The sequence below is a fragment of the Mesoplodon mirus genome (assembly GCF_964341445.2).
Source record: "Mesoplodon mirus genome assembly, chromosome: 8".
NCBI lineage: Eukaryota > Metazoa > Chordata > Mammalia > Artiodactyla > Ziphiidae > Mesoplodon > Mesoplodon mirus.
The window spans coordinates 22,395,288-22,419,420 of NC_138984.1; the positions used below are offsets into that span (position 1 = coordinate 22,395,288).

Sequence of the window (24,133 nt, forward strand, 5' to 3'; positions counted from 1 at the left end):
GATCCTTTTAGCTTGTAGGTGTGCTGTTGGATTCTTATCTAGAAAGGACGGGCTAATTTTTGTAAAGAAAAGAGACCATGCTATTCTTTTTTTTTTTTTTTTAACATCTGTCCCTAATACTTTATTAGTCACCTCTAGGCCCGTTCCCAGCTATGTGGGCTCCAAGGAGGGGGTCACCATTCACCAGCTCTCAGCTGGGAGCTTGAGAAGGCCTTGGCCTATCTCTCTGGGGTCATGGACCGTAGAGTCTAAAGGGGCCTTTCCTGGGTCAGTATGACGCATCCAGGTAGGGGCACAGATGGGGGCCAAGACCCCAAGCTTGCCACCCCTCTGCCAGCTTATTTGTGTTTGGATCCAAATTTAAGGAAACAAAGACATAGAGACCAATTTCTTTTGTTCACTTGGTTTTTGTCCCCTTTGGACCCAGGTATAGCATATAAGGGTGTTGAATTATTAAAACCTTTTATTTTAGTTTTTCTATTTCTTTGATTTGAAAAGAAGGATTTAGGTAGAACTCTGAGCTAATAAATAGTCCATGTAGCCTCTGTGTTGACAGTGGCCTGAAACTGTTCTCCTTTTATGGTGCCCAATGGGTGACACAATCCAGGACTAAAATAATTACATATGATGTTGCAGAGCTGAAAAGGACACTAGAAAGACATACAGACCAACTCTTCATTTTACAGAGGAAGGAGCTGAGTCCCAAAGAAGGAAGTAATTTTCTCAGGATCTCAGTGAGTTAGCAACAGACTTGGCCTAGTTTTTTTTTAACTTTCCAGATGCCTTTTATGGTATTTTATTTCCCAAATCCCAAATATCTCCCCACCCCTGCTAATCCAGAGATGAGACCATCACATCATGCTAGGCATCCCTTCTATTTATTGCAACAAGCAGAGATCTAAAGGTCATTATCAACCCAGCAAGAACTTTTCCGGAAGTTAAAATTTGTTGTGTATACTTTGATTTCTAATCTTTACAAGTCTATAAGAAAAGAAATTTTTTTTTTTGCAAAAATTGTAGTACTGACTAAGCTTTGAAAAAATGTTTATTCTATGCCAATAGAAGAGTTACTTTAGTGGGAGGTGTTGATAATTACGTGGAAGGAAGTGTATGCTTCGCAAAGCATAGCTTCTTTCATTTCATCAGTGAAACTTAAAAATTCTCCACCCATCCCACTGTTTCTAAACAGATCAGTGCATCGTCGACGACATCACATACAATGTGAATGACACATTCCACAAACGTCACGAAGAGGGACACATGCTGAATTGTACCTGCTTCGGTCAGGGCAGGGGCCGGTGGAAGTGCGATCCCATTGGTAAGTAGCCTCGTGTCTCTAGCTGGATTTGGACACTGAGTATAGCTAGCAAGTTTCAGGTAAAGAGAGTTATTTGATATTACTTGATTGAAGCTGGCTGTAGACTTTGATCATGGCCTGCAGAGGGCTTGGCAAAGTCTCTTCTCTAATCATGGACCAATATATAATCTTGATAGTGGTAGTCATTTATTTTTGCTGAATTTGGTAACACCTGAAGGTTTATTTTAATTGAAACAAATTTTTGGGGGGTTCTGAATCATGAAGATAACTATTGTTGTGAAAGAGAACTTTCCTTTGCTGGACGGTGCAGTAATGTGGACAAATGATTATGCCACTAAATACCTCCTTCCAAATACTTTATTTTTCTTGGCTGCCCTTTTTAATAGACCTAAGCAAGTAGTGAAGGTTAAGCCTTAAAAGAGCTGTTACCAGCTTTAATGTAATCCATTAATATTCCTTTACTCAAAGAGACATGTTGCTCACCCAGAAAACAAACTGATCAGATGAGTTTGTTTGACCTGAGATTGCCAAAGCAGAGAGAGGCCTGAGAGGGTTTCTTAGAAGCTGCTCAGTAAGTGTTCATTAGTTGAAATTTAGTTCAATTCATTTATATATAAAATTAAGTCCTCCACCTTTTGAAGAAATGTATAAAGTGATATTTTATCCTTGCTATTCAAATGGTAAATCATTTGCATTAAAATGGATAAAATATAATATCTAATTTATTTTCCTCAAATTAATATTCAGAATGTCAATATATACTGAAATCTAAATCTTAACATTTTTATTTAGAAATGATATTCTTTTAGAAAGCTAATTACTCCTCCCAATTGGTACTTTTTGACCATTAACTGTCTAGTAAGGTAAAAGATATGATCAAAATATTTTTTAACCACATATATTTGTAAGGACAGTTGCAAGTTTTCATTAAAACTAAGAATGTGTGCTCTAGCACACCAAATTTAAATTTGTAGCTTTAAGTCTTCAAGGCTGCTTATCTTTTACTTGTATATATTTTAGATCAGTGCCAGGATTCAGAATCCCGTACCTTTTATCAAATTGGAGAATCATGGGAGAAGTTTTTGCATGGAGTCAGGTACCAGTGCTACTGCTATGGCCGTGGCATTGGGGAGTGGGGCTGCCAGCCCATACAGACCTATCCAGGTAAGTAGCTCTATTACCGCAAATTGAGAACTGTCCACTGGGTTATAAAAACAGGGCAGCATCAGTATTTGTTAACACTGATGCCTAACTTGGTGTCCCCTACCTTTCCCATCCTTTTCTCATATCACTGTCTAATCATCAGCCGATTTTTTTACTAAAATGGTTTTCCCTTCTCCCCAATCAAGTAGAAGGAGTAGAAGGCTGTGAAAATGTGCCTGTATGTAAACTTGTTTCTTAACTTTGTAGAACATTCCATTAGGTTAAAACACGGGCTAATTTCATTTCTCATCTGTACATGAAAATAGAAACCATGAAGTGAGCGATGCTGGGAGTAAAGGTCAAGATTTTATGTTATGGTTCTTAACAGAGAAGATGCATGGAGAAATTGCATGAAATACAACATAGGATATGTGTCCACTTAGCATTTCATCCAGGCCCTCTTTTTTGTCAAAATGTTCACCTGTTTGATCAGTTGGAGCCTGGAACAAAGTATCCTGGGTCAAGAGTTGAGTAACTTGGTCAGTTCTCTGCCCATGCAGTTCAAATACTCGAAAATGTTTTTTGCTGGATTTTTTTCAGGTCACAGGACATAATGCCTAGCTGGAGGTGTTATTCATTTTAGAAAAAGTTTTTGAATTTAATTTTCACTGAGTGATTAATTACAATAAGATGGGTTGAATTATGAAACTCTAATTTTTAGGCATCAGTTATTTGAGCAATTACTGAGGTCAAAGCCTCCTGAATCTCTGTTAACTTAAGACATGGGGCCTACATTCAGAAACAAAAAGAGAGATCTTCAGGATGTTGGAATCTGCCTATGACAGAAATCAAGATTCAGTCAACTAAGTCCCTTTATAACATGATAAGAGGTTCACTGTCATAGAGAACAAGATATGAAACAACTTGGCCAAAGACAGTGTTTGCCAAGACATGGGTCCCAGCTCTGTACATGCTGCTAAGGAGATACAAGTCAAGCTTCATTCATTATTTCCTCATCTGTAAAATGGGGAGATGGTAGCTACCAGCACTAACAAACTAACAATCTGTGAGCCTAGACACCAACCACCCAGATATACCCTTTCTGAACTTTGAAAAATCCTTCCTCTCCCCAATCTTCAGACGCTATCTGGGCTGCAGAAGATGATTTGGCTTTAACGGGCTCTCAGCACAGATTGACCTGGCTATTAAATTGTATTTCATGGTGGATTTGTGTGTAGGAATCACTTTAAATAATTTTTTTGTGTAATAATTTTTAAATATCTGATTGCAGAATTACTGTAAGTTCAGAAAGTATATAACTGAGGTTTTTTTTTTCTTTAATGATGCGACCAAAGGATAGAAACTTCTAAAGAAATGCTCTTAATGTCTGCATTTATGGTTATTGTTGGTGTGGTGTGGCAATCTTGAAAGTGATTTCCTTCTTTTTGTGTGTGTGTGTGTGTGTGTGTGGTATGCGGGCCTCTCACTGTTGTGGCCTCTCCCGTTGCGGAGCACAGGCTCCGGACACGCAGGCTCAGCAGTCATGGCTCACGGGCCCAGCTGCTCCACGGCATGTGAGATCTTCCTGGACCGGGGCACGAACCCGTGTCCCCTGCATCCACAGGCAGACTCTCAACCACTGCACCACCAGGGAAGCTCGTGATTTCCTTCTTAGTGAATTGGAGAGAACTTTTTTCTCTCTCTCTTTTAAAGTAAGCCTGCTCACATAGCAGCTTGCGGGAGGCCTTTAGGTGGACATGCCAGAGATGAAATCTAGATGGGAGGGAATCTTCCTGTGTTGGAGTTTCATGTGTTGACCTTGTTCCTACTCTTTAAAAAGGATAACAGTAGAGCGCATTGAGCATAGAGGAGATTTAGGGGAGAGGAGATTGGCCTCGGTACGCAGTCTGGGTCTTATCTGTGTGTTTGGTTTGCTCAATGGTTCCTGCCTGGTTTCTGGGGCTTTCAGAGTGTGGGAAGGATAATGGAACAACAGATTACCAGTAGGTTGTCTCTGAGCCTTGCCCTGTTTGTTCCTCCAACAGAGGACTCGGTAGAGATGTTCAAACTAACAGAAGATAAGAGGCTTTCGGTTTGTCAATAAACAACCAGGAAAGCACAGATCTCAGCAAAATAAATAAAGAAAAAAGGGCTGAGTTGCAAACTCATAAATGTTTAACTTCTCCGGGGTCACCATTACTGGAAATTATTCATTTGGGCCTTATTTCAAACTGTTTTTAAAAGTATAGACATTGTATCATAGCTCTCTACTTAACTATTTTATTGTCAGTCTGATCATATTGAATAAGAGAGGGAGTAAAGTTTTCCCAGTGGTGAGTCATTGCTCAGTTAATTTAAAAAGTTTTACCAATTAACCAATATCAAAAGGGTTATCAAAATTTTAAATCTAAATAATGTCAAAATTTTCAGATTTCTTGTCTTCAAATCATATGTAGCAACAACAGAATAGAGTGATAGCTGGAATTTAATTGACCTTACAAATAATGGACAGCTTCTTTTCTTTCTGGACAAAAATGTGCTAAATGCAAGACATCCCATTACTGTTTAATGCAGTTCCCTTAAAGGTGAGCTATGGCACAAGCCTGAAATTGAAAACATAGGATTTCAAACCAGCCCTTGAAATTTGAGAAAGAAAACTTCTGTTGTTTTGCTCCATCACTGAGTAGAAACCACTGCTCCTGTTTCTTTTCCCTCCCTTCTCCTTTACTCTCCTCATCCTGTGGACATAGCAGCAAGATTAAGCTTAACGGTAGGCAGTAAAGGTCATTTGTGTTATCCTTCTAAAACTTAATCTTGATGGACATTTAACCATCATAATTTTTTTAAAGACTATTTTTTAAGAGCAGTTTTACATTCACAGCAAGGTTGAAAGGAAAGTACAGAGATTTCCTATGTTCCCCCTTCCCCAACACATGCACAACTTCCCCTAATTCAACATCCCCACCAGAGTGGTACATTTGTTACAATCGAGAACCTACATTGACACTTTATCACCCAAAGTCCATGGTTTGCATTAGGGATGACTCTTGGTGCTGTACATTCATGGCATCATAAACTGTTTCCCCTCAAAATCATGGTTGCTAAATTAAATAAAATACGTATCAAGTGTCTCTTAACATGAGGAAACTATGGTAGGGTTTCTTTAAAGGATCAATATTTAAACAACGTTATACCAATTATTGTAAGTAATTTAAGGATGTGATATTCCTATATTTACTGGTATGTATGGGAGTACTTTAAATAATCACATTTCTAAAATTTTGCCTCCATGTTCATTTTTAAAAACTTATTTACGCTCATAAGGATCTTCAAAAGGGGTGATTTAAAGAGGGTCATGCAACTGACTTCTGCCAATTAATTAAAACAAACACCCTGCTATGTTCTGTGAAATACATACCACTTTAGAATTAAAAATTGAGAATTTTATATATTAATTTTGGTTTTCATGTAGCTTACAAATATGTGCATTAGATGAAATTAAGATTCAAAGAATGTTTGTTAGTCTTCAGCCAACTTTGAATTATTCTCAGTATGGAAGTGAGTATATTATTCTAGAACTTTTGAGTCTACCCAGACATGCAAGTTGTATATTTGTTCTGCTAGAAAACACTTTGTTTTCAAAGAGAATTTAATAGCAAAGATAATAATTAAGTTTGAAAATCAATATTTTTCTCTATGACGTTACAGAAAATTTAAAACTGTTTATAATATGCTGAACTGCTTTATTAAACATGCAAAGTTTTGCTCTGTTTGACAGAGTGGCAGTTAGAAATTCTTGGAAAGGTTATTACAAGGAACTTTATTTCTAAATTGAACATTGATTGACATCATTAAAAAACAGTGTTTAGGAAAAAGATAGTGTTCTGTTCTGCAAGCATAAATTTTCCATCTATTTCATTATTATCCTAAATGGAGTCTACCCTATTAAGAAATTGATTCCACTTCTCTTATTTTGCCTTTTTTTAAAAAAAATTATTTGTCTTATTTATTTATTTGTGGCTGCATTAGGTCTTCGTTGCTGCTTGCAGGCTTTCTCTAGCTGTGACGAGCGGGGACCACTCTTCATTGTGGTGCTCGGGCTTCTCATTGCAGTGGCTTGTTTTGTTGCACAGCATGGGCTCTAGGCACACGAGCCTCAGTAATTGTGGCACACGGGCTCAGTAGTTGTGGCTCGCAGGCTCTAGAGCGCAGGCTCAGTAGTTGTGGTGCAGGGGCTTAGTTGCTCTGCGGCATGTGGGATCTTCCCAGACTAGGGCTCAAACCCGTCTCTCCTGCATTGGCAGACAGATTCTTAACCACTGTGCCATGAGGGAAGCCCTGCCTTTTTAAAAAAAACAAAAGAAACAAACCACACTTTAAATTTTGTTGGTAATAGTTATACCAACAATATTTCCACATTAAGATGTGGAAATATTGAATTTAGTATATACTACAAAATGTCATTTTGTTGATAAATATTTTTGAAAGAATATGTTTGATCTCTTAATAATTTGACCAATCAATGGAATGATTTTAGAGTAAACTCCCTGAATAAAAATAAAACTAAAACTTTTTTCCAAACTGATAGGATGCTTAGACTGATGGGTTGAGAAATAAAAACTGAGTTTTTAATTATTACCTTTGTCTGTTTGTCTAAGATTCTACCCCATTTAGAAATGTGTTTGTTTTACATCATGTCATATGGCCTTTGGAATGTTTTTTCCTTCTTGATGGTAGATTTGTTCCTGATGAAAGGCTCCACAAACTAGAATTTCCTCAAAGAAGTTTAGTATAACAAGTAAATGAAGTTTGTATTCTGTATTATGTTATTTGTGTTAGGGTAGTTCCACAATTTTCTCACAATTCTTTGAAAATGGAAAAGAAAGCAAACTAAGTGGCATTTAAAAAATCATTTTATTTGCTTATAAACAAGTTCTATTTACGTTTCTCATGTGAAGCACAATAATTTATCTGCTAAAAAAGGATTTGTCTCAGAGAACAGACTTGTGGTTGCCAAGGGGAAGGGGAGTGGGGGAGGGATGGAGGGGGAGTTTAGGGTTAGCAGATGCAAACTATTATATATAGAATGCATAAACAACAAGGTCCTACTGTATAGCACAGGGAACTATATTCAATGTCCTGTGATAAACCATAGTGGAAAAGAATATAAAAAAGAATGTGTATGTATGTATAACTGAATCACTTTGCTGTACAGCAGAAATTAATGCAACGTTGTAAATCAACTATACTTCAATTTAAAAAAAAGGATTTGTCTCATTGATTTCCAGTGTCAATGTGTAAAAAATTAATCTCAGATAATTTTTTTTTTTTTTTTTTTTTTTTGCGGTATGTGGGCCTCTCACTGCTGTGGCCTCTCCCATTGCAGAGCACAGGCTCCGGACGTGCAGGCTCAGCGGCCACGGCTCACGGGCCCAGCCACTCCGCGGCATGCGGGATCTTCCCAGACTGGGGCACGAACCCGTGTCCCCTGCATTGGCAGGCGGACTCTCAACCACTGCGCCACCAGTGAAGCCCTCAGATAATTTTTATTGTGCTCCCATTTACGGATAAGCAAAACTGTCTTTAATGATGGCCATCCATGTGCACTAAATTTTAAGTTGAAGTGAGAGAATACTCAAGGTCACCAAATCTCACATTTTCATTTTCAGGTTCAACTGGTCCTGTCCAAGTAATAATCACTGAGACCCCCAGTCAGCCCAACTCTCACCCCATCCAGTGGAATGCACCAGAACCATCTCACATTTCCAAGTACATTCTCAGATGGAAACCTGTGAGTATCCTACTTGGAAACCTTGGATATTGCGGCTCTTGAAATTAACAGATTCTGAAAATGTTTTCCAGCTTTTGAGCCAATAGATCTGATGAACTATATTCACATTGTATTTGTTTAGCGACCAAACAATATGTGGTCAATCTAATTGACATATTGATTTAGCTTTTTTTGGTACTTTAAACCAACTAACTCTTCATGTTAGAAAGATCTTCTTTGTGAAGACTTCAAAATGATAAGGCTTAAAATTACTCTTATCTAGTATGGAAAGAGAATATAAAGTTTTTCTATGTCTTGCAACTCCATCAAAGGGAAAAAAATATTGACATAATTTTCCATGATTTGAAAAACAAAAAAGCTAAATCTTTCTTTTTTGGTTCACTTTTTAAATGATCATTTATTTTCTTTTTCTTTTTCTTTTTTTTTTGACTTCACCACACAGCTTGCGGGATCGTAGTTCCCCGACCAGGGACTGAACCCCGGACAGGGCAGTGAAAGCTCCAAGTCCTAAACAGTAGACCGCCAGGGAATTTCCATGATCATTTCTTTTTTTTTTTTTTTTTTTTTTTTTTTTGTGGTATGCGGGCCTCTCACTGTTGTGGCCTCTCCTGTTGCGGAGCACAGGCTCCATGCGTGCAGGCTCAGCAGCCATGGCTCACGGGCCCAACCGCTCCACGGCATGTGGGATCTTCCCGGACCGGGGCACGAACCCGTGTCCCCTGCATCGGCAGGCGGACTCTCAACCACTGTGCCACCAGGGAAGCCCCCATGATCATTTCTTAAACCTTACTTTCTATACTATGAAGTTATTTTGATAGAAGGGAGAAAAGTGATGAGAGGGAAGTACAGATGAGGGATAGTTAGTGTATTTAATGAGTGACCTTGTGATTTCCTAATAATCACCTAGAAATTGAAGAAATCACACTAAGGAGGATATTGGTCTATTAAATTTTAATTTCTCTTACCCTCTCAGACCCACCCTGCTATCTTTCCAAAATGCATGACTCATAATTTGAGAAACACTATTTTAAACACAGGAGAAAAATGCCCACTTTTAATCACAGCTATTGGTTTCTAGGAACTAAAAGCAAAACAAAACAAAACATTTGACCAACTCATGCAGTTGTATTAAATTCTTTTTGAAAAATTCAAGCTGTTGAAATCATTCTTCTTCTTCTCTCAGCCTCTTTTGTTAATGTCCGCAGTATATGGAGCAGCTGTTTGCAGAGCTGTGTGTCTAATGATGTTAATCGATGGAATCAATATATTTCCCCTCCAACACTTTATTGTCTCTCATTTTTTCATATCATCACCAGTTTTATTTACTTTAAACTTAACTCTGAAGTATTATGTGAGACCACAGTAATAAGGGATACACATAGGTATACAAAGTATATTAAGTTGGAAAGTCTTCAAAGAGTGGAGGTTATTAATTTCTTTGAAATTTTTAACAATTTCAGCATTTTCCTTAATGTTTGTCACCTGAGAGTTTATTCTTGAGTATTTTCTTCTGATAGCAAACCAACAAGGTTCACATTGCATGAAAGGCTTATTGTTAAATCTGAGCTAATTATAATGACTAATTTTTTCACAACATATTTAAATTTAAAGAGTACTAGGATCACTTTCATTTATTTCAAAAATATAAAGGGACACTTGAGTGTTTGAATTATTGAGGAACTGGTTGATTGGATAATTTTTTTTAAATCACTGGGTATTAAAAATATTTTGACTTATATTAGTTTGGAAGATACACTTAAAAGGATCTCAACTTGTTTGAAGTAAGGATGTTTCTTTTCTACACATTTTAATGCAAAGAATTTTGTGCCATGATATATTAATGAAGTTGGACAGGATGTGAAAGTATAAACTGGAGACAAAGATTAAGTAAACTGAGATCGCATTCTTCTGCAGATCGCATTCTCTTGCCCAAAGTTGGCTAACCACTTTAGAGGGGTGGTTTATATCCAAGAATGAGTCATAAAACCAGAGCAGTTAAACCTTGTATGTGATTGTCCCAGGCACTGAGTCATGAAGGAATGTTATGCCTTTGACTGCTCTGCAAGAAACTTGGTTTGTAGCCCACCAAGTGAAAGATAGAATATATGTCCTTTTCCCACTGCAGAGAGGAATATATCTCTGTTCATTATTGAAATTTAAAAGTTGGGAAAGGCAAAACTTGGGGTCTACATATTATGTTGCTGATATTAAATTGAATAACTAATCTGGCAAAAAGGAAGGTGCCCAGGACCTCCCACTGTGTAATCTTGGCCATGTCACATAATTCTGTTTCTTCACCTACAAAATCAGGGTGATAATACCTGTAACTTGGAGGATGGGGGAGATGAAGATTAAATGAGAGGATGCGAGGAAAGCAGCACAGAGCATGGCACGTAGTAAGCTATCAGTAAATATTAGCTTTAATAATCATTATTATTAATGTTAACAAATTCTGCTACAGGTTTCTATTCCAATTCCAATTTTCCATGATTTTCCTCCAAAATGGAGCTGCATAGACCCCTCATTCTTCTTTGAAGAATACTCCACATCATCTCTGAGTGTTCATCTTTGTGAATACTTGTGTGATTTTTTTTTTAACTTAAATTTTTAGAAAAATTCTCCAGACCGTTGGAAGGAAGCCACCATTCCAGGCCACTTAAACTCCTACACCATCAAAGGCCTGAGGCCAGGTGTGGTATACGAGGGCCAGCTCATCAGCGTCCAGCACTACGGCCAAAGAGAGATGACACGCTTCGACTTCACCACCACCAGCACAAGCCCAGTGGTGACCAGTATGTACCCCAGCCGCCAGCCCATCTGTGCCCGCATTTCTCAGACCTGGGCTTCCCGCAGGAAGTGCCTTCCATCTCGATTCATATTATTCCATGGATGGCACCCACATTTTTAAAAACCTGATAATCTGATAATCTACAGACGATGCCAGTAAATTTCCTCAATGGCTGAAGGCTCTCTCCCCTCTTTCTATGACTCTAGGCAACACCGTGACGGGAGAGACATCACCCTTTTCTCCCGTTGTGGCCACCTCTGAATCCGTGACTGAAATCACAGCCAGCAGCTTTGTGGTCTCCTGGGTCTCGGCTTCCGACACTGTGTCCGGATTCCGGGTGGAGTATGAGCTGAGTGAAGAGGGAGATGAACCACAGTACCTGGGTGAGCTCAACGTGTTGATGACCAGCTGCTGGGAAACCCTGCTTGGGGTGGGGCTGGGGGCATCCACGCAGGTGGCCTGGGAAGTTCGGAAGTAGTTGACAGCTCAGACTGCACAAACGGCCCTCCAGTGTGAGTCTGGAAAACAACTGATCCTTTTTAGAACCGAGCTGGGTTTTTCCTGAGCCATGCTCACTTTCCCGGTTCCTGATGGGAGCTGTGTTATGCATTAGCCCGGGCACAGGTCCACAAAACAAAAGTGTGTTCTTCCTGGAAGTAATTGCCAGCATGAGGACTGCAGTGGAGAAAACGTTAGCTTTGGGAGAGGCACAATACCCTCATTCATGCTTTTCAGATTCTCATGTTTAGGGGACTTTTAAAAACTTTATCATGGAGAAATAAATATACATACTGAAAAGTACACAGATCATAAACATAGAGCTCAGTGAATTTTTATCAAGTGAACACACTGTGTGACTAGGACCCAGATCAAGAAAAAGAACATCCCTCCTACCCCACTCCCCATCATCCCCCACCTATAGCCACTACACGGACTTCTAACTACAGAGGACTATGTTTACAAATCTGGGGGTGGATTAAAATTATACATTCTTAGAGAAAATATTTGGGAAAAGGGGGAAAAAGAGAAAAATTATCTCATAGTGCATTGATAATTATTGACTATCCATAACACATTTCCTTCTAGTTTTCCCTCACCACTCCCCCCCAATGAATATATAGTTTTAAAAATATGCTTCTCATAGGTTATGGAGTCATTAGAGGGATTGGTACACTCTGATAGTAACCCTTCCCTTTTATTTCAAAGATCTTCCCAGCACAGCCACTTCTGTGAACATCCCTGACCTGCTTCCTGGCCGAAAATACATTGTGAACGTCTATCAGATATCCGAAGAAGGAGAACAGAGTTTGATCCTGTCTACCTCACAGACAACAGGTACACGTGTACTGTGTGGCGTGAAAAGACTTTTTTTTCCTGTGAAACAGACCTATAGCAATATTTCCTGACTGTTTTTCTCATTTCTTCCTTTCTTTGTTAGCACCTGATGCCCCTCCTGACCCTACCGTGGACCAGGTTGATGACACTTCGATTGTCGTTCGCTGGAGCAGACCCCAGGCGCCCATCACAGGTCAGCTTAGCTGCCTCTTCTTGGCTCCCATGTTAATCTTGATGCCATAAAAGGTGAGGGAGAGGATTCTGATCTATGAGCAGGCAAATCACTTAAATCTCGTATGTAATTACTGGACCAGTGTGGAGATGTGTATGTGTGTGTGTGAGATATTGTCTTACAGCCTTACTTTCTTATGGATCATTTCCTCTTAAATCTGTTTTATTGACCTCCTTCACACACAAAACACACCCACACACAATCACACACATAAACCTCTAAAACCAGCTCATGGACTTATTACACCAGGCATTCCTGTGGTAGAAGAGGGGTAATTTTTCTGAAAACCTCACTCTAAGACTTATTCTTAAAGAGGCAGCCAAGCTGCCTTCTTAGCTCATTAGGTGACTCAGCTGTCTCTGAAGTTCCTAAAAGATACAGATGTGCTAGACAACTCTGTGCTCAGAGTGGTTCCTTAATTGCTTCCTTCATCCAGGGCTCGAAGAAAAGAAATCGGTTTAACATGAATATTTTCACCCTCTGGCTTCCTAATAGACATATATTAAGGATCTCAGGTCTTCAAGGATGGTATTTAATATTAAAAAGTTTTGCATGACTTCTTATTTTATCTTTGGACTGAATAGTCCTTATAAGAAGTAGCACTATTGAATGAGTCAAAAAGAATCACTCATTCTGAACTAATCCAGCAAGATGCTAAGGGCTGTTAGGAAAGGGGGACCTTTTGAAACCTTTGTTTCATCAAACAGTGTATCGTACTTTTTTCTCCTGAATCTGCAGGATACAGAATCGTCTATTCTCCATCAGTAGAGGGTAGTAGCACAGAACTCAACCTTCCTGAAACGGCCAACTCTGTCACTCTCAGTGACTTGCAACCTGGTGTTCAGTATAACATCACTATCTACGCTGTGGAAGAAAATCAAGAGAGTACTCCTGTCTTCATCCAACAAGAAACCACTGGCGTCCCACGTTCAGGTAACCTGAAGATGCTTCCTGTAGTATCTTATTTCTTAAGGCTGAAGAAAGTAACATCTTTAACCTCCCTTTTGCTGGAGGAACAAAGCCAACCTTGGCTTGTGTTCATTCCATGAGCCTGCTGGGGACAACGGGACGTGTAAGATGAAAGAATAATTGCATCTGTGGGAGGGTTGCTTTGTCTCTGTCAACAGTTCCTATATGCAAGTTGTCTTATGGATTAGTATATCCTTAAACTTATGAAATTTAGCTGAAATGTCTTCACCATAAAGTAACTTATCAAAACTGGCTATTGGCCTTCCTGATTAAAACATGACAGCATAAAGTCTTCATATTTTTCCCCAGAAACTTAAGGGGCAGTTCATCTGTTGCTCTTAAGTATTATAAAATGACTTAGTAAAATAAAAACCACCACATTTTTTTTCAGTTGTTGCAAGAGTTTGCTTTGGGGTTTTTTTTGGTATGTTTATCTTAAACCCCTCAATAAGATACTTCATATGTTGGAAACTCATCTGCTTACCAACATATTTTACATAAAAGCTTTAAATGTCACGTGTAAGCAGTATGACTGAACTACAAAAATATAACCCAAAAAAGCATATTCTCTAATTAAGAGAGAAAACTTAGCTCTGGAATGAGAGGCTCTATGAATTGCCCTCTACCTTAAAAACCCAGGAAACTGGCTTTTTAAAAACAATCCTGGGCTTCCCTGGTGGTGCAGTGGTTGAGAGTCCACCTGCCGATGCAGGGGACACGGGTTCGTGCCCCAGTCCGGGAAGATCCCACATGCCGCAGAGCGGCTGGGCCTGTGAGCCATGGCCGCTGAGCCTGCGCGTCCAGAGCCTGTGCTCCGCAACAGGAGAGGCCACAACAGTGAGAGACCCGTGTACGGCAAAAAAAACAAAACAAAACAAAACACAATCCTTAGCAGGAATTGAAAATGACCAGTTGGCTCTTGTCTGTTAGATAAAGTTCCCCCTCCCAGGGACCTGCAGTTTGTGGAGGTGACGGACGTGAAGATCACCATCATGTGGACACCCCCCGAGAGTGCAGTGACTGGTTACCGAGTGGACGTGATCCCCGTCAACCTGCCCGGGGAACATGGGCAGAGGCTGCCCATCAGCAGGAACACATTTGCAGAAGTCACTGGGCTGTCCCCTGGGGTCACCTATCACTTCAAAGTCTTCGCCGTGAACCACGGGAGGGAGAGCAAGCCTCTGACGGCACAACAGGCGACCAGTACGTTTGGGGTCCTTTACCTCCACCCCAGACCCTCCACCTTCACTTCCAACCTGTGCTGGGTGGGCAGCATGCCATCACTTGTAGGTCCACAGTTAGAAATAGGAAAATACTCAGGGGATAGGGAATGTATACTGGACATAAAGCGCATTAAACTTGAAAACAAAACTTAGACAAGCTCCGTAGAGGCTAAATGGTAAACCCATTTCCCAAATACACATGCCAGGGGAATGGCACTAAGAGAGGAGAACTTAACCTGATTTTCCTTGCTAATGGAGACATGGAGTGAAAATTTGAGTACATTTTTATGTAACTAAATATACCTAGATCAAACTTTAAATGTAGTATCTTTATCCTTTTATAGTAGAATTATTTGCAAATAGTAATTGCTAAAACATCTAGTGCATATTAGGCACAAGGTCATATGCTCAGTTCTTTATAAGCCTCATCCTCATATTTAATCCTCGTTTTGAGTTAATGAGGAAGGTCTTATTATTATCCCTAGGAGATACATGAAGAAACTGAAGCTTATAAAAAATTCTGCAACTTGTAAAGTCACAAAGCTGGGAAACGATTGAGCTGGAACCACACAGACCTATGTCTTTTTGACTCCAAAGCCCATGTTTTCAGTGATTGTACTTGACTACCTCTTAAACATTTCCTCCCTCTGAAAAGTGTTTTAAATTATTGCAGGGAGGCTGCCAGTTACACACTCAAGAAGAAAATTCACAATTTCTATGGTTCTTTCTGATAGTGCAAACTCACCAGGGTCTTGCTATAAATCTGAGGTTCTGAGTATATGTTATAATTATTGTCTAATCTGAATCATGTGAAAATAACTTTTATTACTCCAGCAAAGGACTAGTCATTGAATAAATGCAGAGAATATCACTTTTGTTCCATGTGGAGCTTTCCTCTTGCCCTCATTTTCGTGGACTTATTTCTCTTTTCTTAACCTGTTTGGCTCAGATCAGAGCAAATTGTGGCTTCACAAGTATTTGTTTTTGTTTTTAAATACCATCTCTGTATGTTAGTGTAATTTCTGAGGATGATGGGAAAGTCATGCTGGAAAACTAGCCTTCCCACAGGATCAAAGTCAAGCAAAAACAGTGGGCAATTTCTCATGACTGACAGAGTTTTGCAAAGTTCTCTGTAGCACTCAATCTCTTCATGGCTAAATATTTCCAAAGTTTTGATCTTAGTTTCAACCTGGAGAAGAAAGAACTTAGAAAATTCAGTCAAGCTTTAGGATTACAGTATGATAATTTTGAGGTGCAAATATTTCTCGACGTGTTTCATCTTTTTTTCTAGAATTGGATGCTCCCACCAACCTCCAGTTTATCAATGAAACTGACACCACTGTCATAGTGATTTGGACTCCACCTCGTGCCCGGATAGCCGGGTACCGACTGACCGTGGACCTGACCCGTGGAGGCCAGCCCAAGCAGTACAACGTGGGTCCCTCAGCCAAGCAGTATCCACTGAGGAATCTGCAGCCTGGCTCTGAGTACTCTGCAACCCTCGTGGCCGTGAAAGGCAGCCAGCAGAGCCCCAGAGCCACTGGAGTCTTCACCACTCGTAAGTCAAAGGTTAAATGTCTTTTCTTAGTGATATCATAGGTTCTTATCTATATTTACATTCTCTCTCCTTCATGCATTTTTTTAAAGTTAACTTAGGGAATTCACTGGCTGTCCAGTGGTTAGGACTCTGTGCTTTCACTGCCCAGGGCCCAGGTTCAATCCCTGGGGATCCTGAAAGCCTCTCGGCACAGCCAAAAAAAAAAAAAGTTAACTTAAAAAACTTTGTACAAGATTAAATAAATTTTTTAATTAAAAAAAAAAGATTTAAAGCAGTACTACTCAAAGTGTGACCCATGAACCCACTGCTGGTCTGCGAACTGTTTGTTGCATGGACTAAGGAGTTTATGCCAGAATGTAGATGATGGAGCACACCGTTTAGTTCAGTTGATACTTTTTTGAAGCAAGGTTTTCTTAATGAAGGAAGCAGTGCATTACCTGACATATGTTGCCAAGATCCTTATTTTCTCTGGGACCAGCACTTTGAGTAACATTGTTTAAAACACCCAGTTATTTGAAAATTGAAGGCTACTGTATTAAATGAATTTACCAAATACTAGTTAAGGCAAGAAAAAAAATCAGCACCTATGTCTACATCCTAATACTTTGGGTATTGAATGATAGCAGTAAATGTGGAACAAAAACATCTACCAGTTGAATAGAAACCAACAGGACAAGAAACTAAGGAAATGATTTCTTTACAAGTGTTGACTGCAGCAGATTAAAGTACCTTATGCAGAACACAATACCTTTTTTTTTTTTTAATTACTCTTGAAATTCCACAGAAGGAAAAATACTGACAGTAATGTTTGGCCCTGTCTGTCTTTTGCTCAATACTTTACAGGAAGTGGCCTTAAATCTCTTACATATCTGTATCACAATAGAGGACTGTATTCATAAACTGATTTCTATCAAATGCAACTCATTTACATTACAAAGAAATATGAGACCCATCATTTCTAGATAAGCATTAATTTTTATTTTTAACTCAGTTTGAATTCCAGAAGGACCTAACTTAATACTTTTTCAGCATATATTGCAACTATGAACTAGCTTGCAATTTCCTAAAAGCTTTCCACAAATCTTACTCTTTGACTAATTTGAAAAGCAGATGTTAAAAAGCATTCAAATAGTGAACATAAGTTTAGTTTTTACATTACTATGGAATTTATTTCACAAAGAAAATTCTCTATAAAATTATCTCTGTAAGAATTCATAATTTACTAAAAATTTATTTCCATTTAAATTTCATATATGAAGTTTGGCTAGTAAAGACTTTTTCTTAAGTAACTGCTAATCATAGGCAAGTAAAATCTGTTTTTATCTCTAAGTTAAACTTTAAATTTTGCTTTTATATGTTACATGTTACTAAGATACTCTAAAATCTATTAACATGAAATCAATATCTTTGTATTTCTTGTAAATGTCTGTTTCTCATAGATGACCTTCTTTTCATTAGAATGGAAATTTCAGTAGATTTAGTCTTTTACTGACTTTGTATACTTCTGTATATTATCTATTTTACTTTTTAACTTTTTAACGAGACATATTTTACCTAGTTTCTTTTGTTGGATAGAGTGCCTATAAAAGAAAAAGCATTTTATTTATTTATTATTTTATTGAACTATAGTTGAATTACAATGTTGTGTTAATTTCTGCTGTACAGCAAAGTGATTCAGTCATACATATATATATTCTTTTTCTTTTTCTTTTTTTTTTTTTTTTTGTGGTACGCGGGCCTCTCACTGTTGTGGACTATCCCGTTGTGGAGCACAGGCTCCAGACGCTCAGGCTCAGCGGCCATGGCTCACGGGCCCAGCCGCTCCGTGGCATGTGGGATCTTCCCGGACCGGGGCACGAACCCGTATCCCCTGCATCGGCAGTCAGACTCTCAACCACTGCGCCACCAGGGAAGCCCTATATTCTTTTTCATATTCTTTTCCATTATGGCTTATCACAGGATATTGAATATAGTTCCCTGAGCTATACAGTAGGAACTTGTTGTTTATCCATCCTATATATGCTGGTTTACATCTGCTAATCCCAGACTCCCAATTCTTCCCTCCCTTACCTCCCCTCCCCCTTGGCAGCCACAAGTTTGTTCTCTATATTTGTGAGTCTGTTTTTGTTTCATAGATATGTTCGTGTCATATTTTAGATTCCACATATAAGTGATATTATGTGGTATTTGTCTTTCTCTTTCTGACTTACTTCACTTAGTATGATAATCTTTAGATCCATCCATGCTGCTGCAGAGGGCATTATTTCATTCTTTTTTATGGCTGAGTAGTATTCCATTGTGTATATATACCACATCTTCTTTATCCATTCATCTGTCTATTGATATTTAGGTTGTTTCCATGTCTTGGCTGTTGTAAATAGTGTTGCTATGAACATAGGGGTGCATGTATCTTTTAGAGTTATAGTTTTGTCTGGGTACATGCCCAGGAGTGGGATTGCTGAATCATATGGCAACTCTATTTTTAGTTTTTTGAGGAACCTCCATACTGTTCTCCATAGTGATGCATGTGACTGCACCAATTTACATTCCCACCAACAGTGTAAGAGGGTTCCCTTTTCTTCACACTCTCTCCAGCATTTATCATTTGTAGACTTTTTAATGATGGCCATTCTGACTGGTGTGAGGTGGTACCTCGTTGTAGGTTTGATTTGCATCTCTCTAAGAAAAAGCATTTTTAATGATACTAAAAATAACTGAATGGAATGGGTGGGGCAATATTGACTATTTCAAGTACTTTTGGAGACCTTGATATATTGGACATGTTATTTTATTGTCTGCACAATACATTTATTGAAAAATATAATTTTATTTGAGTTAACTGATAGAACTACTTTTATTAGATAAAGGTCAATGTCATGCCTTGCACATTGTATACTTAAAAAAAATTTTTTTTCCATTATGGTTTATCACAGGATAGTGAATATAGTTCCCTGTGCTATACATTAGGACCTTGTTGTTTATCCATTCTAAATGTCATAGTTTGCATCTACCCACCCCAAACTCCCAGTCCATTCCTCTCCCTCCCTCAAAAAATATTTGTTGAATAGATGATTGAGAAAATAGCTCAACCAAGCTTAGATTTAAATAAACCTCTGTAAGCAGTGAGTTCTATGACTTCATTTGAACTTCAAGTACTCTCTGAGGCTGTAAACATCAGCAGGGCTTGCATATTTTTGAAATTGCTTTACGTTTCTGTAGCTTTTTACTATTAACAAGCTGAATTCTGGGAATAACATTTCTGGGTTTTATAACTTGTGTTAAATTGTTAAGAGCACATGGCAGGGGGTGGAGGAGCTGTTTCTGGGGAAAATCAGCTTTACTCCTTTATAAATAGGGCAAATTTTATTTTTTTAGCATCCAGGCTGTCCTTCACCTAACAAGACCTGCCAGAATCCATAGCTCATACTTACAGTCACATTCTTTGTTTGCCATCAGTTTGTGGGTTTGTGGTTTGGAGAGTTTCCTGTAATCGTCTTCCCAGGCAGAGAGCATCATCTTAAACTTGAGAAAGTTCTAGCTGGCTGGCTCAAGCAATAGAAAACACCCAATCTTAAAGCCCAAGACAGTTGAGGAGAATGCTTTTGTGAAAAAAATTGTGGCTTTCACAGACGTTCAGTGAAAGAAGCTGTCTGCTCTCTGAATTGTTTCTTGTGGACTTTGACATGGTCACCCAGGGCTGGCCATGGCATTTTGGCAAAGTCAGTGGCAGCCAAGTGGTGTATGATTTCAGAGACTCTGGGGGGGCATCACCGGTCGCCCATCCTAATTCCACTGAGAATACCATCCAAACAATAACACACTCATGAAACATCTCTCCAAACCAGTAGAACTTCAGTTCAGCCAGTAAAGCAACCATTACGAAGTATGCCCACATGTATTTTATTTTTTCAGACAGCAGTATTTTAAAAATACTTTTTAAAAAATTGCACATTAAAATCCAGATTGGAAAACTCTGGAAGAATTGCAGTGCTGGGCCTGAATTTTCCCATGCCTGGAGCTGAGTAGTAATGGAGTACTACTTAAAGACTTTTTAAAAAAATGTTTTATTTATTTATTTTTATTGGGGTATAGTTGTTTTACAATGTTGTGTTAGTTTCTACTTTACTGCGAAGTACAGTAGAGTTCTCTGTGCTGTACACTTATCTATTTTATACATATTAGCATGTATATGTCAATCCCAATCTCCCAATTCATCCCACCCCCATCTTTCCCCGCCTTGGCATCCCCATGTTTGTTCTCTGTGTCTGTGTCTCTATTTCTGCCTTGCAAACCAGGTCATCTGTACCATTTTTCTAGATTCCACATATATGTGTTAATATACGATATTTGTTTTTCTCTTTCTCAGAGTAGGCTTAAAGTCTCTTAATGTTCATTTGTCAAACTCTGGGGGATAAGTCTTTGTCTCACCAACCATTCATAATTTAGTATAAATGCGTTTACTAGTGTTTTGTCCCCAGCGAGCACAAAAATTTGGTTGAGACGTAAAGAAGAAGGAATTATGAAGGCACTAAACATGTGACCAAGGCCATCCACACGCTTGAAAGCCCTGAATTTGACTCACCAGACACAAATGTCTTGCCTTCTGAGACCTCACCTTTCATATAGCAGCCAGTTATTGAAATGCTTATTACAAGATTTAGTTGTTCTGCCAATTATATTTTAGAGATTCTAAATTTATGAAAAGATTTGTAAGACTGTTGAAAATGTCTATTTCAGCTTTATGTACAAATACTCTTTTTCTTCCTCTTTTTCTTGTTTTTTTAATTAAAAAATTTTTTTAATTTTTTAAATTAATTAATTTGTTTATTTATTTTTTCTTTTTGGCTTGTTGGGTCTTCATTGCTGCACGTGGGCCTTCTCTAGTCACAACGAGCAGGGGCTACTCTTCGTTGCGGTGTGTGGGCTTCTCATTTTGGTGGCTTCTCTTGTTGCGGAGCACAGGCTCTAGGCGCGGGCTCAGTAGTTGTGGCGCACGGGCTTAGTTGCTCCGCGGCATGTGGGATCTTCCCAGACCAGGGCTCCAACCCGTGTGCCCTGCATTGGCAGGCGGATTCTTAACTACTGCACCACCAGGGAAGCCCCTCTTGTTTTTTTTAAGTATTATTTTCACTAAGAAATAGCAGTGATGTCAGGATGCTAGGAGGTTCAAAATAAACTTTTATTATAATTCCTAATTCTAGTGGCAGAATACTAAATTTCTGTAGTGTGATTATTCTGAGTGAATAATCACATGTTTAAGGAAAGTATCTTTAGAATTTATAAGTGCATCCATGGTGGCAGATTTCATTTACCTTTCACATGGCATCTCTTTCTGCAGCCAAAAATAATTGGCCATCATTATGGAGTGATTCAGCATATTGTTCTCAAAATAATGGTTAAGAAGTGGAGTGATAATCAGTTTGTGGTGACCAGTTTTACATTTTATATGGGATTCTATACTGATGATATAGGGAAAGTTATTGTCATCAAACTCAAATCCCAATCATGATGAAAAGACACAAATTTCAGAATCCAAGGAGTTGAAAGGGTCCTCTGTGGTCATCCAGCTCCTTGTTATTTAAATGTGATGCCCAGACTAACAACACTGGTGTAACAGAAATGCAAACTACCTAGCCCCATGTGGACCTACAGAATCAGAACCTGCATTTTAGCCAGGTCTCAGATGATTTGTGTGGCACATGAAAGGTTGAGAGGCATTGACCTACTCCAAATTTTCACATATGTCACATTCTGGATCCATTAGCTGACTAAAAGTGAAGTTCTCAATAAAAATATTTGTTATCAGAACTTCCCTGGTGGTCCAGTGGTTAAGACTCCACACTTCCACTGCAGGGGTTGCAGGTTCAATCCCAGGTTGGGGAACTAAGATCCCACATGCCGTAAGGTGTGGCCAAAAGATTTTAAAAAAAAAATTTGTTATCTGCGTTCTCTGTGATTCTAAGGCTTGAACACATGATTTGATTCCATTTCACAGTGCAGCCTCTGGGCTCCATCCCACCTTACCACACAGAAGTGACTGAAACCACCATTGTGATTACATGGACGCCTGCTCCAAGGATTGGTTTTAAGGTAAATTGCAGATGTTCCTAATCCCTTCTAATACAGCCCTGGGTTGCCCTCGTGTTTCTGGATGTAGTTGAAACAGGATGCTCAGGAGCCAGGAGACTTGGGTTTCATCCTGTTTCTGTTCATACCTCTCTGACCACTTTGTCAGGGCATCACAATACTTCTGAATTGCTGGAAAAATGGACTGAGGCAGTGAAAGTGCTATGCAAAGAGGAAAACATTAGTATGGAACTGTTAGTTGTTATCTTGTTTTCTCTATCCTTTCTCCCAGGGAGTTAGATTTAAAGATATATAGGGAAACTGCTCTTGTTGTGTTGTTCTAAATAGGTATCAGCAAGTTCACAAAAACCAATTTAAGGAGACCAATTAAACTCAGAGTCACTCAAAAATCACATTTTTATCCAATCAGTTTCATCTCAACTTGTTCAAAGCCCCTTAGGTGAATCTCTTAATAGACATTAAGATTAAGGTCTTCCCTATAGATATCTGGATACATGTTCTTTAAAGTAATGGTATTAGGGAAGTGATGAATACAAACGAATGTATTTAAAAGAATTCCTTTTTTTGGCATTTAGAGTGTGGAGAGGGAAATATTTATTATAATTGAAAATCAAGACTAAATCCCCATGACGATTGTTTAAAAATATATACCAAAGATCATTTCTTTTTCGAAATATGCAAATGGCATATTGATGATTATGCTATTTAAATATAAAAAACCCTTTTTGAAGATTGTCAGTATACCTTTTAAATTTCCCTTAGTAGTGTCATTTTGACTTTCAGGAGCCTTATAAAGTACTAAGGATGTCTCTAGAGCTGAACACTGATGACACGATATTACCCAGGCTTTTCAAATAAAATACTAAAAGAATTGAAAATTAAGGGCACATTAATCTTAATTCTTCTCTTGTAACATATCAGCCTGCAGTTGAAGCTGTCCTTCTTTAAAAGGAGTGTTTTTGAAGTACAAAGTGTTACAGGGACTGGTACATTTAAGTTGAATACTAATAACTCATTAAAGAGAGAACTAGAGGATTTCTTCCAGCAAAAAGAAAATAAGAAATGAACGGGCATGTGGCCCAAAGCCCTCGTGTACTTCTGGTTTGTACCAGGAGATTATTTATCAAGCAAAACAGTATGTAATGATGTTTCTCTGGAACCTTCTATTACAAGCTACCTTAACTTAGTTTTGGAAGATACTTCCCCTAAGTGGCACCTTCCCCCACCCCAGTTCCAAGGAATTTCCAGCTACATTATTTAATAGAGCTAAAGTAAGGTCCCAACTCATTCCCAACTAAAAGCAGAGTGCAGTTCCTGAGGAGTCCACATTGTGCAAAGCATAACCACAATCTCTCAGCAGTAACCCAGCTCTGGAAATATTTGTGCTTGGTGTTTATTTTGCTTTCTTTTTCCTAGCTGGGTGTACGACCAAGCCAGGGAGGGGAAGCACCACGAGAAGTGACCTCAGACTCAGGAAGCATCGTTGTGTCTGGCCTGACTCCAGGCGTGGAATACATTTACACCATCTCAGTCCTGAGAGATGGGCAAGAGAGAGATACACCAATTGTGAAGAAAGTGGTGACACGTAAGAAGAGCTCTTTGCCTCTTTTCTTTTCTTTTCGTTTTTTAAATTGTTCCACTTTTTTAAAGTAGCTGATAGCAATATCACTTTTTATTTATGATAATGAC

General features: G+C 38.7%; 1 protein-coding gene across 7 annotated transcripts in view; it reads left to right on the top strand.

Annotated features, from left to right (window-relative positions):
* Positions 1 to 24,133, top strand: part of FN1 (fibronectin 1) — a 69,683-nt gene that overhangs the window by 13,724 nt on the left and 31,826 nt on the right. For all 7 annotated transcript variants that reach the window (XM_082630171.1, XM_082630172.1, XM_082630175.1 and 4 more), the window contains exons 11-22: positions 1,190 to 1,318; positions 2,339 to 2,482; positions 8,131 to 8,252; positions 10,864 to 11,044; positions 11,247 to 11,423; positions 12,247 to 12,375; positions 12,479 to 12,568; positions 13,346 to 13,540; positions 14,507 to 14,779; positions 16,091 to 16,357; positions 22,353 to 22,447; positions 23,861 to 24,029. In XM_082630171.1, the coding sequence (XP_082486297.1) occupies positions 1,190 to 1,318; positions 2,339 to 2,482; positions 8,131 to 8,252; positions 10,864 to 11,044; positions 11,247 to 11,423; positions 12,247 to 12,375; positions 12,479 to 12,568; positions 13,346 to 13,540; positions 14,507 to 14,779; positions 16,091 to 16,357; positions 22,353 to 22,447; positions 23,861 to 24,029 (1,971 nt within the window). The remainder of the gene's footprint in view (positions 1 to 1,189; positions 1,319 to 2,338; positions 2,483 to 8,130; positions 8,253 to 10,863; positions 11,045 to 11,246; positions 11,424 to 12,246; positions 12,376 to 12,478; positions 12,569 to 13,345; positions 13,541 to 14,506; positions 14,780 to 16,090; positions 16,358 to 22,352; positions 22,448 to 23,860; positions 24,030 to 24,133) is intronic.